This window comes from Zootermopsis nevadensis, unplaced genomic scaffold, assembly GCF_977971745.1.
Source record: "Zootermopsis nevadensis isolate Lab colony 2312 unplaced genomic scaffold, Znev_1.0 Znev_ptg000022l, whole genome shotgun sequence".
NCBI lineage: Eukaryota > Metazoa > Arthropoda > Insecta > Blattodea > Termopsidae > Zootermopsis > Zootermopsis nevadensis.
This window is the reverse complement of record NW_028259154.1, coordinates 14,321,183-14,336,737: the sequence shown is the minus strand read 5'-3', so window position 1 is coordinate 14,336,737 and position 15,555 is coordinate 14,321,183. Positions and strand designations below refer to the sequence as shown.

Sequence of the window (15,555 nt, the reverse complement as noted above, 5' to 3'; positions counted from 1 at the left end):
CACGGACCGTGTGAAACCGCCTAAGTTCGACGGATCCACGTCTTGGACAGTATTCCATCGGCAGTTTGAGGCTGTGGCCAACCACAATGGCTGGACGCCTCGGGATAAGGTCACGCATCTCCTTGCCGTACTTCAAGGGCAAGCCGCTGACATCCTGCATGGCGTTCCTGTTGGGGCGGCCTACGACGACATCCTCAACGCATTAGAGGGCCGTTACGGGGACCATCAGCTGGTGGCGGTCTACCGATCTCAGTTGAAACAAGGACACAGGGGAGGGGCGAAACTCTGCAGGAATTCGCAGCGGCAATAGAGAAGCTGGCCCATCGAGCGTTCGTAGGGCTTCCCGCAGATTTCCTGCAGAGGGAGGCCGCTCACGCTTTCATCGACGGCCTGGGAGACCGAGAGATTAAGCAACACCTTCTAATGGGCGGGGACCGACCCTCAATGAAGCTACAGGCAGCAAAGGCAGCCGCAGGATCAACACCAACGATGCGTCAAATACGGTCAAAGGACCCGACGGAAGAGTGATCGCCTCAGGATAGGCGTCCTGGATGGGGGCGACCGGTGTGCTGGCAGTGCGGCGCCCCCGGCTACCTGATGAGATGGTATCCGTGGGTCTCCGCAAGGACCAACCAGGTCTCGGGAGTAATGGCCGGCGTATGGAGGGGACCGTCGGCCCCACCACACCATTCCCCTCGCTTTACACTGAGCGTGGTCACCAAGAGGAGTGACGACGGTCTGATCACCGAAGGCTGGATTCGGGGAAGACGCTGTAATGTGACCATCGACACCGGAGCTGCAGTGACCGACGTCGTAGCGGGAGAATCAGAGCGGGAGCCGAGCAGACCGTACGTGCTGCAGACAGCGTCCGGTGAAACCATCCCCGCTTTGAAAGAGGTGTTAGTTAAGCTAACGCTGGGGCAGAGTGCCATCCGCACCTGGATGTTTGTAGCCGACGCCACGGACGACATAATCCTGGGGCTGGACGTCCTGCGAGCGTACGATGCGACTGTGGAAGTAGGACGCCAATTGCTGGGACTGGCCCAAGAAGAGATATCTCTATGGAGCCCTCGGTGTAGACCCCGATCCACACGCCTGACATTAGCCAGCGAGGAAATAATACCGGCGCGGTGCGAGAGGCACGGAGGAACGACCCCGTGGGAACGGCGAGCGGAATAATAGAACCTGGTGTGGACCCTTTACCACGAGAAGGACTATACGTAGCCAGGGCGATAGTCCGCACCCGGCGCAGCGTGCCTGTGAGAGTTGTGAATGTCGGGGACGGCGACCAAGTGCTGGCGGAGGGCACAACTTTGGGCCTGTGTGAATCGGTCACGTGGGCGGGCCCGGCTGGCAATATAGAACCTCCGTCGCAGAACAGAGAGCTGTGCAAGCCACTGCAGGGCATGGTCGCCGATGCTATCCTGAGCCTGACGACAATGGAAGCCAGGGAGCTGAAGGCATTGGTCCTCGACTTTCAGGATGTCTTCGTGACAGAAAACAATGGTTATGGGCGGACGGACAGAGTGCTCCACCGCATCAGCACAGGCGATGCTCGTCCGATCCGTCAGCCTCCTCGGAGGCTTCCGTTAGCAAAACAAGAAGAGGTGGACGGTATGCTAAGGGACATGGGGGAACGAGGTGTGATCGAGGCATCAGACAGCCCGTGGTCGTCGCCCGTCTTGCTTGTGCGAAAGAAGAACGGGGAACTGCGGTTCTGCGTTGACTACAGGAAGCTGAATAACGTCACCAAGAAGGATTGCTTCCCACTGCCCAGGATCGACGATACCCTAGACACACTGGCAGGGGCCAAATGGTTCTCGACATTAGACCTAAAGAGTGGCTACTGGCAGGTGGTCCTGCATCCTGAGGATAAAGAGACTGCATTGTCTACTGGACAGGGGCTGTGGCAATTCACAGTAATGCCATTCGGCCTTTGCAACGTTCCAGCAACGTTCGAGCGGCTGATGGAGTCCGTCCTGCGGGACCTGACGCACAAAGCCTGCTTGGTCTACCTGGATGATGTCATCGTCATTGGTCGGACATTCCGGAAGCACTTGGATAATCTGAGGGAAGTGCTCCAGGGGCTCAGGGAAGCCGGACTTAAGCTGAACTCCGGAAAGTGTCGGATGCTCCAGAAGGAGGCGAAATATCTAGGACATGTGGTTTCCCCCGGCGGGGTGACAACCGATCCCGAAAAGCTGAAGGCTGTGCGAGAGTGGCCGAGGCCAAAGGACAAGCACGAGCTAAGGAGCTTCATCGGCCTATGCACCTACTATCGGAGATTCATTGCCGGGTTTGCTGACATCGCCAAGCCACTGACTCAACTCACCGAGGAGAAAAGAACGTTCCACTGGTCCCCGGAGGCGGACGTTGCATTCGAGTCCTTGAAAGAGTCGCTGTGTGCATCGCCCATTTTAGGATATCCACGACCTGGCGAGAAGTTCCTGGTAGAAACCGACGCAAGCAGCATTGGGATCGGAGGCGTGTTATCCCAGGTACAAGATGGCCAGGAGCGAGTAATAGGCTACTATAGCAAGACCCTATCCCGCCCCGAGAGGAATTACTGTGTCACCCAGAGGGAGCTGCTGGCTGTGGTAAAAACCTTGGAACATTTCCACAAGTACCTGTATGGGCAAGAGTTCCACCTGCGTACGGATCACTCCGCCTTAACGTGGCTGCTCGGTTTCAAGAACCTGGAGGGACAGACTGCCCGTTGGGTCCGCGACTACAAGAATATAACTTTACCTCTGAACATCGACAGGGACGGAGGCATACCAACGCCGACGCTCTCTCTCTAGAAGGCCATGCTCGGAGGACTGTGGCAACTGCCAGAAGGTCGAGCAACGAGCGGGTCGCGTAAAGGTGCGAGCCGTCGCCACTACAGTCGCGGATGGCTGGGACCGGGTGACACTAAGAAAAGAGCAGCTGGAGGACCAAGATGTGGGGCAGATCTTGCAAGAGATGGAAAGGGGACAACGACCCCAGTGGGATGACATCGCTGACTGTAGCCCGGTCTACAAGAGCTACTGGGCACAATGGGACTCCCTAGCGATTAGGGACTGCGTGCTAGAACGACACTGGGAGTCGGCGTATGGTAAAGCGAAGACGGCTCAATTGGTCATGCCACGAAGTAAGATAAAGGAGGTTCTGGCCGAGGTTCATGGAGGGTCTTCCGGAGGACACCTGGGAATTAACTAAACCCTAGACAATGTCAGGCGGCGGTATTACTGGCTACACTCTAGGAGCGACGTGGAGCAATGGTGTCGGCAATGTTACACATGTGCCGCCAGCCGGGGCCCCAGGACCAGAAGTCGCGGCCTCATGCGCCAATACAACGTGGGCGCTCCATTTGAGAGGATCGCCATGGATATCGCGGGAACCTTCCCGAGGAGCGACGCAGGAAACCGCTATCTCCTGATCGCAATGGATTATTTTACGATATGGCCAGAGGTCTACGCCATAACCAATCAGGAGGCGTCAACAGTGGCAGACGTCCTCATAAGCAATTTCTTTTGCCGCTTCGGAGTTCCGAGGGAGCTGCACAGCGACCAGGGCCGGAACTTTGAATCCCGACTGCTCCAAGAGGTGTTGCAGTATCTGGGGGTGACCAAGACTCGCACCACCCCTCTGCACCCACAGTCGGACGGCATGGTAGAGCGCTTTGTGAAAACGGTCGAAGAACATCTACGGAAGGTCGTCTCATCACATCAGCGGGACTGGGACACCAGACTGCCTCTCTTCCTCCTGGCGTACCGAGCCTCGACCCACGAGACTACGGGGGTAACACCGGCCAGCCTAGTGTTTGGGAGGGAGCTACGCCTGCCGTGCGACCTTATGTTCGGGTCTCCTCCAGATAGGGAGAAGTCGACAACCGATTATGCGGCAGATCTCGAGGAACGACTCTGTGACGCGCATAACCATGCCCGCCAGCATCTGAAGATGGCCAGCGACCGGATGAAGGCACGCTATGATCGCCTGGCAAAACTCGGCTGGCTTCCAGGAGGGAGATCGCGTGTGGTTGTATCGTCCTACCCGGACAAAAGGGAAGTCTCCCAAGCTAAAAACATCTTGGGAGGGCCCCTACAGGGTGGTGACCAGAATCAACGACGTGGTTTACCGGATTCAGCAGCATATCCCGGCCCGGATGATGGTAGTCCACCTGGACAGGTTGGCGCCGTATTCGGGTGCTGCTCGGGACGAGCAGCTTTAAGGAGGGGGTAGTGTGACGTGTTGCGGTTGGCATTGTTATACTCGTTTATAGACATTGTTGTGTCTGGCATTGCTGTGTCCCACTTCTGACACCAGTGTAACGTGGGACGGTATTTACGACCTAGATTGTCAACCCTGGATTATTCACGTCTGCTGCCTCGAATCTGATTGTCCGACTGTATACTTGGTTGGATTGTAAGAGACCAATGTCCTCCAGCAATAATCAATTTAATCAAACTAAAACGTCTTTTACAGCACAAAATGATCTACTCTACAACACACTTCACCTAAGAGCGATTCACAGCTCAGCTCTCTTCGCACTCTCCTTCCACACTCTCACCTCCTACACTGCTGCCAAAGCCAACCAACCAAACCAAAAAAGCTAACTGAGGGCGGAGGCCTGCGCAAGCGCAAGCATCGTCCCTACCTAGGTGAAACCATTCCTGCGCACAAGGCGCATTGCTGGAAATGGTAAACAGTCTTAATATAAGAAACGGAAATTTGGCTATCGCTAACAGGGTTACGTCGTGGCGGGAGCCTCGACCATTCAAACTGGGATCCGTTGCTGCTGATGGGAGGTCATCCCGTCAGGCAAGTTGTCCAAAGGAATTTGGTTGGTTGGATCTCCGGGGTTTGAACCCAGAGAGGGAGGGGCCGTTTCGGCTGAAGGCCTCTGCGGCATGGGGGGAAGATCACTTCAGCTGATGGCCTCCGTGATCGGGGTGGGGGTGGCGGGCCGTGCCCCTATTAAGTTATACCCTGGCATTCGCCTTACAACTGAGGAAAAGCACGGAAAACCTCAGTCAGGGTAGCCGAGTAGTCTAACCACTCGTTGTGCCGACTTGGCCGTCTTTTGGGGACGGCCTCGGCTGGCCTGCTGAACATCGGTCGCCCTCGGTTGCCCTTGGGCGACCTCTGGCAGCCCTCGTTCGACACGAGTCCCACTGGACACAACCAAAAAGCTAACTGAGGGCGGAGGCCTGCGCAAGCGCAAGCATCGTCCCTACCTCTCTCCAGGCTGTGCCGGTGGGGGTCTCGTCCACTCCCAATCCTCGCTCCGCTCTCCGGTCCCTGCTGCCAAAGCCGATTGTCAATCGGCTTTTAAACAGACGCAACAATGTAAACAAAACAATGCTAAACGCAACAATGTCTATAAACAAACAACAATGTCTAAAGAGCCACAAAAATGTCTATAAACGAGTATAACAATGCCAAAAGCAACAATGTCTATAAACGATTACAACAATGTTAAACCCAATAATGTTAATAGACAGACAACAATGCCAAACGCGACAATGTCAATAAACAGACAACTAAACTGTTTATTGACATTGTTATGCTGCTCTCAAGGCAACACGTCACGATACTAACCCATGACCATACTCTTTCGTTGCGAGCAGTCCTTGCTTCCTGCTATTCTTAAGTTGGCAACACTGCCCACATGCTTTTTCTTTCTACAACGTCCTTTTACTGTGTCTCTCCTTCTATTAGAAACTGATTCTGAACTCTCAAGAAACATGAAAAGAGATTCGGTAACATCTTGATTATAGACTGTAGAGGATTGGCTGATTAACCTGGGGGTCGTGACCTATGACGGGTCATGCGAAGATATGTGAGGCTTCTAAGTAGGTCAGTACCGAGCGTTTTGTAAGCGACTGCTTGCAATTTTCTGCTATTAAACCATTACTGCCTCAACACGCAGCTCTCGTCTAACACGTAATATATGTATCGGCCGTGGAACCTGACCCCATCTTCCTGAAGAAGGTAGCTGTTAGCACGCATCAGAATTATCTACAGAGCTAACATAGGGATAATGTGATCCGATGGAGTTGGTTCATAATGAAGATTGTGGTGATTTAAGATAACTGTTATTCTGAATAAATGGAGTAGGTTATAATGACGAAGTGGATAAGTGGTTTTGGATCTAATTATATAGAAAATTGAAATTATGGCTATGTGTGTATTCGCTTTTAGTTCCATAACGGGTACCCTAATTTGCGGTAAACTTTGTTTACTTGTTCTTGAAAGCCAGGAAGTTGTTTTAGAAATCGATTCTGAAATGTTTTGACTATGTTGTTTTCAGTCTAGGTTACTGAGTTTTTGGACTTAGTCCATCGTCTAGCATTGTGAAGATCACTGCTTTTCGAAAACTAAACCTGTTTTCGTCGTCAGGTGTAATGGAGAATGGGGGGGGGGGGTACTTACTCTGTTGGGCCCCTTAGAAAGAAATAACCTCAGTCACTGATGGTTATTTGATAATTGTTAAATATAATATTTTTCTCTCGGGGCCATCTGTCACACTTATATTTGAGAGACACTCATTCGGAAACTTAATGTGATGTTAGGATATAAGAGAATGAGAGATGAGTGAAGTCTATTTATCTCAAGAAGCATTTCTTAACGATGTCTGCACACGTTGAGAGGTTAGGGATATCGCTTGTCAGTACAACGCGTGTCCATAGTGGTCGTTGAACAGTGTATGTGAATACTGACTGTATAAATCAATCAAGTAAGCCCTACGTTGGTTTCTGTTCCTTAATTCTGCTAATGGTATTAATTATGAGACCGACCACCGCGAGAGATGCTTTCTGCATCGACCACCCGAGGGTGCATTCATGCTGATAGATTGGGGCCAGACACCTTTCTTTATTTCACTAAGGCTTGAAAGGTTCGCTTCCCCTCCGGTCATTCCAAAACTATTTGTTATACTGAAAAGAAAGCGAGACGTTGAAAACCGATAAAATATGTAGGCTGAAAGTTGTCAAAGTTAATTTCGAAATCACATGACATTGCTTTTAGCACAACATTCAGATTCAGTTTTTGGATTACGAGGGTTTATTTTGCGTGGACATGCTGCTCATACCGTCATTTACATGTTATGTTAATTTCATTTAGTAGCTTCCTGTCGGCTCTGTAACGCATATTTCACAAAGGAATTCGTTAGAGGTCAAGTCCATTTAGGGAGTTTTTCAATTTCACATTAGATGAGTGTAATAAGATAAGTATAGTCTCTACGCATTGTTTCCTAATTCAGATTCCAACAGTCACCAGCATTGATACACACTGAACGTAATCAGACTTTAAATGGCATGCGTGTAGTTCCTACACTATCTTCGTTCCCTACGAGGTTTTATTCTATTTACTTTCCTAGTTGTTAGAGGTTCTTTGTAGACAGTGACTCAGTACCAGAAATTAAGTTGCCCAATGGGCTGACAGCGAAATCTCGTGGACGGTATACCTACATTAAAATAGGCGACGACTTATTTCGTTCTGTTTGTATTAACAATCACCCTACCGTAACCCACTCGACGCGACTTGACATCAGGATTTGAAGACTTCTGGGATGTTGCACCATATAGTCTGGTAGAAATTGACCAACGTTTCAAAGGTGCTTACTGGCTTCGTCATCAAGAAGATGATAAGCCACACGGTGTATTCATGTTCCTGAAAATGGAAGCAGTAACCACAGCTCTGAAACGTCGGTCAGTTTCTGCCAGACTATAGAGAGCAATGCTCTTCATACTCCCCACCGCGAGAACCAGAAATCTGAACGTCAGGGCTGTTATGAATAACTGCTTATTTATTTCGCGACTTTCTTTGTTATAATTAGTTGACATGAACAGATAATTATGAAATTTGTGTCTGTCAGAACTGGGAAAGGAGCCGTCGTGAGCTGTTTTAAGGTCATGTAAAAGTATTCGCTTTGAGAAATAAACATGGAAAACCTCGTTCAGAATAACCTGTAACTCAGCCGAGATGCCAACCCGGTACCCACAGAACACACGACTGAAGTGTTACCAGTTGTCTCCTGTACAGACTGTTCTCAAAAAACCCTCATTGTATGATTTTATCTTGGTAAAACCTTAATGTAAAAGTCGTAACCAATAAAACAGGTACGTATTTCAGATTTTAATATTAGGCTTTTTAATGCTGTGAGAGACAGAAAAGTGCAAGATTCAGAACTTTTATTACAGCAAGCATTTTTCTAACTTAATTATCCTCTTAATTTAAACATTATTATCATATAAATTTTATTGTCGTTTCCATCTGGAGTGATTACTTTAATACTTGCAACATTTCGGAAGGTAAAACTATATATTATAACCTGAAAATATCGTTGATCTGGCACAGTTCTTGGCAAATAACGCTTCCAAGTGTTTTGAAATAGTAGAAACTCGACTCTGTCCTCATTTTACACATATGTATGCATAATTCCACTGTAGCTACATGTTCTAAACATTATGCAGTATTACAGGCAAGTTATAAATTAAAAGTGTGGACTTCGTAAGAACATTGAAGACATTAAATGCTTGTTAGTCATGCACGGCGTACAATTAGATTCACGCAAAATTGAACCCGTAAGAATGAACAGCCATAAATATCCAGTCGCTTTCAAATGTGGAAAGATACACGCTGATGCTGGTTCAACGTTTCTCGCATCTGATCCAAGTCATTGCCGCTGCTTGTGAAAGACGAAGACGGGAGGTCGATGGAACTGACTCAGGAGCGTGTCCAGTGGCGGATTTTGTTATATCGCGTCCAACGAAGGACCGCCGGTTTCATCGAGGGCGCTCGTGAATGCGCTGACTCTGAAGCTCATCCATTCTCTTCTCCTCGACGGAAAAGTGACATAAGAGTGAAGCTCGCTATTCATTTCCGTCCAGTTACAAGATTAAGAATACATTGAGCTTTACCTCTGATCCCATTGTATGACTTCAGCGAGCAACGCTTACACACGAGATGCTCTTTTATTGGTGGATTGTCAGGCATGTATACGGACTTACGCCAGGTATCGATACCGGAAACAGTTTCTTGCAGTTAATATGCAGGAATATTCTCACCATGTGACAATATCAATCACTAGAACTATACAGATGAATACGGATACAAATATAATATAAAAATATGTTTTAGTTTGTAAAACTGGACCTTTTTTAAATAAGAAAATGCGAATAATACATACTTAAAAAGAAATAGAGATAACATACAAAATATAAGCTAACAGTTAACAATATAACATAGCATAATTGTACAATAAAGATGCTAACAAAATGTTAATATGGTTTATGTAATGGAAAATGGCTCTTTTAATAGGTTGGTATTTTTAAAATGGCCTGAAGATGTCCATACATGAAGCGGGATAGGTGGTAGTTGTGCAGATGAAATTGACAATTAATAGAATCAATTACCGTACTTTTCTGAATCAGTGTTGCGTATTATCTTGTCCAAGTGCAACTTTATCGACAGCCTTTGCTTTACGCAAGGGGGAGACAGCCCACAGATAAATAAACACTTAACTTATCCTTTTACTTTGTATAAAACTATACAGCCGACTTAGACCGCATGCTGTTCACGTGTTTAGAGAGTCTGTTATGTCTATTCCCGCTTGAAGTTTCGTCTCCTTTGAATCTGTTTCATCCCGGTGGGACACGCCCTGTACTTGTACCGTCAACAAACACCCATTACCCGAGCTTTGATTACTGTCATGACTCTGACCGCATCGCACGCACTTCATTACCAGTTAGATGGCAGTGACATCTGTTGGATTTACTCAACTGCCAATTACATTACTTGATACCTAACACAAGCACATTTTTCTGAAGACAAGATCCAGTAGTTACTTGTCTGTCACTAAATCAAACTGGAAACAAAAAGAGGCAATTAGTTATCTGTTAACTATTGACATGATGTCAGTGTTTTACGTACAAAACATTTTTGTTGTTGTTGTTGTTGAGTTCTTTGATATTTCTCTGGGCGGAGGGGGATATTGAGAGGAATGTGAACAAAGTGTATCCATGGAGCGGTGTCCTTGAAAAGAGGATTGTACACGCATCTAGACAAGAAACTTTGTGCCTCTTATGGATTTATTATCATGTTCACAACGGTCTACCACCGGTCTTCATTATTAGCCAGATGAATATAGTTCAATTCCTCCTACATAATTTATTAAAGATTTATCTTAATAGTATAGCCCCATACATACTTAGGTGGTCCGTGTAGTCTGTACACTTCAGACTTACCAACCAACTTCTTCCATTGCAGGTACTTTGTAGAGATATTTCAGTTGATTATTAGGAAAGAAGAAATGTAAGTTTGAATGGTAGTGATAGCTATGTAGCAATTTAGGGCCTGTAGCGTTTATCTAGATATAATTACAACTAGACGTTTTAGAGAATTTAAAATGTTATTTAGAACCGCGACTTGCTATTGTAATTGGCGTTTACGATTTGTGATATATATGAAGAAAATGGACAGTGTTTAAAACTGAATATAACTAAACTATAAAAATAATGTTTATATATTTCATAAGTGTGAAACGTTGTCTCTTAAGCCTACTTTGAGGTTAAGAAACGTAAATGACAATGTTTGAAAAGGAAGTGCTCAGGAGTCCTACGATAAAATAAATCTATAATTAGGATGTCACATAATGAGACACTTCGTGTGTTGATTGGATAGTGAAAACACGAAGGGTGCGACGGGAAAGACAATACATACACAATTTTTATGAGGAAATCTGTTGGAAATCAGTTCCTTGGAAGTGCTAACAGACGGGAGGAATATTGAGATGGATCTGGGGTAGACAGGTTGCCAGGATGGCAGGTAGATGGAGGATCGTGTCTTGCGACTACCTTCAGGTTCCGCTGCCAGAGAACTATATGATGATGTTATTAAGTATAAAGAGTTATTACAGGCATTACACAGAGGCGTGGTAATGGAAAACGTTAAAGGACGCCCATTTATTAGCGAGAGGCGCCTGAAACTGTAATGTACATTTAGCCTGCACGTTTCATTTGAAGGCGCCTTTAAGTTCTCTGAAAAATCCGTGTGAATAAAGACAGGTTTTCTTTGTTAAGAGTCCTGTTAGTCTGTGATAATACTGGCTGCGATATCTCCTCTTGCACCCATAATTATTTGCAATGGCTACAGAAATAAAAGAAAAACTGACACAGCAAGACGTCTAAGATAATGGTAGTAACAGGTATAATTCCAAGAATTATGAACAGCAGTCTGACATTTTTATATCGCCAACAACACAGGCCTGTGTCTATCTGGAACTACAAAAGGCTCTTCTGATCTCCACCGCTGTTGTTACTGGAAGGTTCCAAGAAGGATGGGGGAAGTCTTTTGGCATAGTCGTTCCTCAGTAGTTAAATATCATAACAATTATAATATTAATAACAACAATAATAATAGGGCTAATTTCTAAATATAACTCTGAAACCATCCGCTGGCAGGCAGGCAGACTAATGTGAAGCTTAAGAAGTTACCGCTAGAATAGTTAAAGAATTCTTGGAATATCAACTAAATTGACCAAAGTCCCTTATTAGTTACCAATCAGAATGTTGCAATTAAAGTTTCATGCAGTTAATAATGCTAATGGTAAATAATAACAACATACAAAATATTTATGTTTTATACTCTTAACAGAAGAAATACAGCAAGGCTCGTGTGTAAAGCCAATACGTATTTTCAACAGGGACCATCCAGAACATAACGACATAATGTGATATTAGAACCTGTATAACTCATTCAGTGTCTTGATTAGGCGACGACTTGGAAGTCCGGCTTGCGATTCCCGGCAGAGTACAACCTATTTCTTCATTACAACTTCCATTCTGGCTCTGGGGCCCACCCAACCTCCTGTTCATTAAAGATCAGGGTCCTAAACTGCTCACCTCTATTCAGTATTGATGCTAAGACAGTATGGAGTCATACCTCTACCCCATGGCCTTTTGCTGTGCACATTTAACACTGCGTCTCGTGTATGGCGCGTATAGTAAAGCCTGTAAATATTTTAATATAAATCTGAAATGTTGAGGAAATTTGTTTTGCGTGCCTCTGTAAATACATTCACTACTCCTGTTTTCATTTACTCTAGGCCCACCGAGATCCAGATGTAAATAAATCGAGTGGAGTACATTTCAGACTCAGTTCACTTCTGTCTTCACATTTTGAGAACACCAGTCTTAGTCTAGATGGCTTATCCAGACTAACAAACCTGAGCTGTTAACGCTGTTTATGTCTTCGTTTACAGGCCAAGGTATTAAAACAATATTCTACTAATTACTTATACCGTCCCTTTCTATTTACAGGGAAAACATTATGCAATCCTACAACACTTGTAGTATTCTACGTATTTTTACACCTCGAAGAATTGTGAAAACATTTTACTGCAAAGTTAATTTTCTTCAAGATTAAACATGGAGGTGATATGCTCCTAATAAACGCTAGTAACCACCTACAATACTACAAGATGTTACAACCCAGAATACCACAATCAGCATCTTCATAGCATATACTGATTAAGTTTCAACGAAAAAATATATTGTATTTCGCTAAAGGAAAAAAAAATTAAATCACCTCGACAGATTCAGTGCAGGTCTATATCACCAAATCTAATCGAAATCCGTTCAGTAGTTTAGGGTATGGAATGTGCGGCCGGTTGAATAAAGAGGTACGACATATTAATCACGCGTTCATTTTACGATATTTATGCAGAGAACTCAAAAACGCGTTAAAAGTATAGACATGACATCTCTCAGGCATCTGTGTTATGGACAACGACCCGCTGACTGTACGAACATCTTCTCTTTCATTAAGATATATGAATGGCTTGGTTAACGAGCCGTTGGTTGAATGAGTTTATCTTTTAAGAAGAAGGCTTATATAGAGTAGTGTATAATGATGTCACGGAGTATCCTGCCTTGTCTTGTTTAAGAAACATGAAATTCAGACAGCTTTAATGTATGGTGCAAACTCATACAGGATATTTCAGTGTCGGATATATATAATAATAGTCGGGAACAGGAACAAAGTTGGCAAAAGATTGCATGAAGTTGGCGGTCATCTGGGTTGTTCCGCCGTGTAATCTGGTAAACGATTACCGACGATCCATAGGTGCTTACTGCCTCCATGATCAGGTCTATCACTCTGATGATGGAGACGGCAAAACCTCTGAAATGTCAGTAAACTTCTACCAGACTACACGGCGCAACAACCCAGAAGACCACCTTCTTCGTAATCGCCGCTGCGAGAAACTGAAATTGTAGAAATTTTTGCGTATGTATAAGCAATAAAGATAGTTTAATTGTACAAGGAGCAGGTCTATACAATTTTATGTTAATTTAAATTATTGCAAGAACACCAGATGCGATCATGAGCTTTGAAATTTGCTTCTGTACTTTGTGACCAGTTAATTCTAAAGACAAAGAATGTTCAGTTGAGTAAGTCCTTGTACGTTTACAAAATAACTCTTTGTTTCTTATAATCTTGCATTAGGCACACTCATACATATTTATGAACAGAGTAAATGCGTAATATTTCTGCTTTCAGGTATAAATAACGTGGTACACGCATTAATTAGACATTCAACAGCATATTTGTCTGGCGTGGCTGCTTGTGGAATATAACATCAATTTCTTCGAAGTCTTACATCGACATTGTATCCAAAACAAGTTTCTTGACCTGCTGTGAACCCGGGCTATGTAGGGAACTTTGTTTCTAAACTACATGTTATGGTACCAGATGTCAGTAATTGCATCACCGAAATTAGATTCGGTCATTTATAGCATACATTTGTTACAGTCCATCAACTCGATTATACATTAGGCTAATAGGTGTTTGGCAGGGAGAGAATAATTTAGTGTGCATGGATACTACCGAATGTCATTGCAGAGTGTTTAACACTTTTACCTAGTAATCGGGAGGTTACGGGTTCTAATCTCAGCCCGAAGATCATGTATTCCGACCAAAACAATCAAATCGGAGTTCACTGTTCTTCTTTGGTGTATACTGTCAACTAAGCAGCCATGTTTACACATGCTAATTATTCCTACTGAAAAGACAGTGAAATACAACTTAATGCATGTCGGTAAATGTTCTAGTTCTTTCCATATCTGTCGCTTCCAGTGCTGCTGAAATCACTTTGAGTGAAAATAAATTATAGTTTTCCTGATTCTTAATGTTTCCTTGGAGTTGCTGGTACGTAGTTTTAGTTTTATTTTATTGAAAGACGAATATTGCTAGTTTGTCAGGTATTCAATATTAGGGCACCTAGACCTATTAAAATATATATAAAATAGCACTAGACCACCGTATAAACAATGACTACTGTATATTGTTTTAATCTGTAGAGTCTAAAAGTCAGGATGACAGTTCTTTAGCTGAAATTTTAGGAGAGTCATATAAACTCATGCAGAGAATATGAAAAAGCGCATTCCTTGTTGGAGTAGGTCAGTATAATCAAATTTGTCAGTGTTTATTCCACTAGTTTGCGTACAAAATTGGCCTTCATATTAATTTATTTTCTATATAAATATTATCGAAAAGATTATCGGATTACTGTGTAAGAGTAAAATTTATTTTGAATGTATTTTCTTAATCGAAGAATCTTTCTAACAGAAGTAATAGACCTTAATGTTTTATATTTTGTTTTGTCACCAAGCAGATGTACGTTTCTTTAGAAAGCCACTCGGTTAAATTTGATTGTCTTGCAAACTGATTATATTGAACCGATATATGTCAAGAAGGAAGCTCACCCGAAAACGTTTAGCGTCGATGCCCTGCACATAATGTAACCAAATATTTTGGAACAGTTATTTAGACAAAATATGCGAAATACTATGTAAACTGATCGAGATATCTCATGGCTTCACTTTTACACGTTCATTATATTTAGTTTATGCAAATAACAAATGTATACCGATGCTGTCAACTGCTAATTTACGATGCCCTCTGCTTATTCTTAATCTCTTGTCGAAATAGAAGTGAAATACGGCTCTATCTCTTGCATACCGTTCGAGAGATCGACGACACCATTGGTATATATCTATCTGATTTCGTGAGGTGAAAGCTTGTATAGCCTCCCCAGTCAACAATAATTCTTTATTACTCTGAAGACGAAACATTTACAACAAGAAATAAACATTAGGTTCATTCACATGCTTCGACTCACAGCAAGCTGCAGGTATGTGAAATTTAAGGAACGAGTGGTACAACGTCGTAGCGTGGTCCATGGAACTGAAAAGGACTGGGTGTGTAAGAATTGACGTGCCAAATAACTCTGGCACGGATCAGAAGACGAAACCTAATCACTGATGTAGTGCCACTACTTTCTTTAATACGTAGTAACCACTAAGAAAAATTATATTTTTTTCTCACAGCGGTGAGTCTGAAGATGGCTGTCTTCTGGGTCGTTGCGCTGTGTAGTCTAGTAGAAATTATAGTAGAAGTTATAGAGGTTCTGCCTCGACCATCAGGCCCTGCTGATGAAGCAAGCAAGCAAGCAGTTTTGTGTAGACCATATTTAAAAGAAACAGCTCGGTTGTTTAATGTTATTTACAG

At 44.2% G+C, this 15,555-nt stretch overlaps 1 protein-coding gene across 2 annotated transcripts in view; it reads left to right on the top strand.

Annotated features, from left to right (window-relative positions):
• The window catches only part of LOC110839745 (uncharacterized), a 276,902-nt gene that overhangs the window by 120,421 nt on the left and 140,926 nt on the right, over positions 1-15,555 (top strand). The window contains exon 1 of one of the 2 annotated variants that reach the window (XM_087353670.1): positions 5,501-5,841. The exons of the other annotated variant lie outside the window; for it this stretch is intronic. Coding sequence (XP_087209796.1) covers positions 5,813-5,841 — 29 coding nt within the window. The 5' untranslated portion in view covers positions 5,501-5,812. Of the gene's footprint in view, positions 1-5,500; positions 5,842-15,555 lie in introns of those variants that run through there. 2 annotated transcript variants of the gene reach the window in all.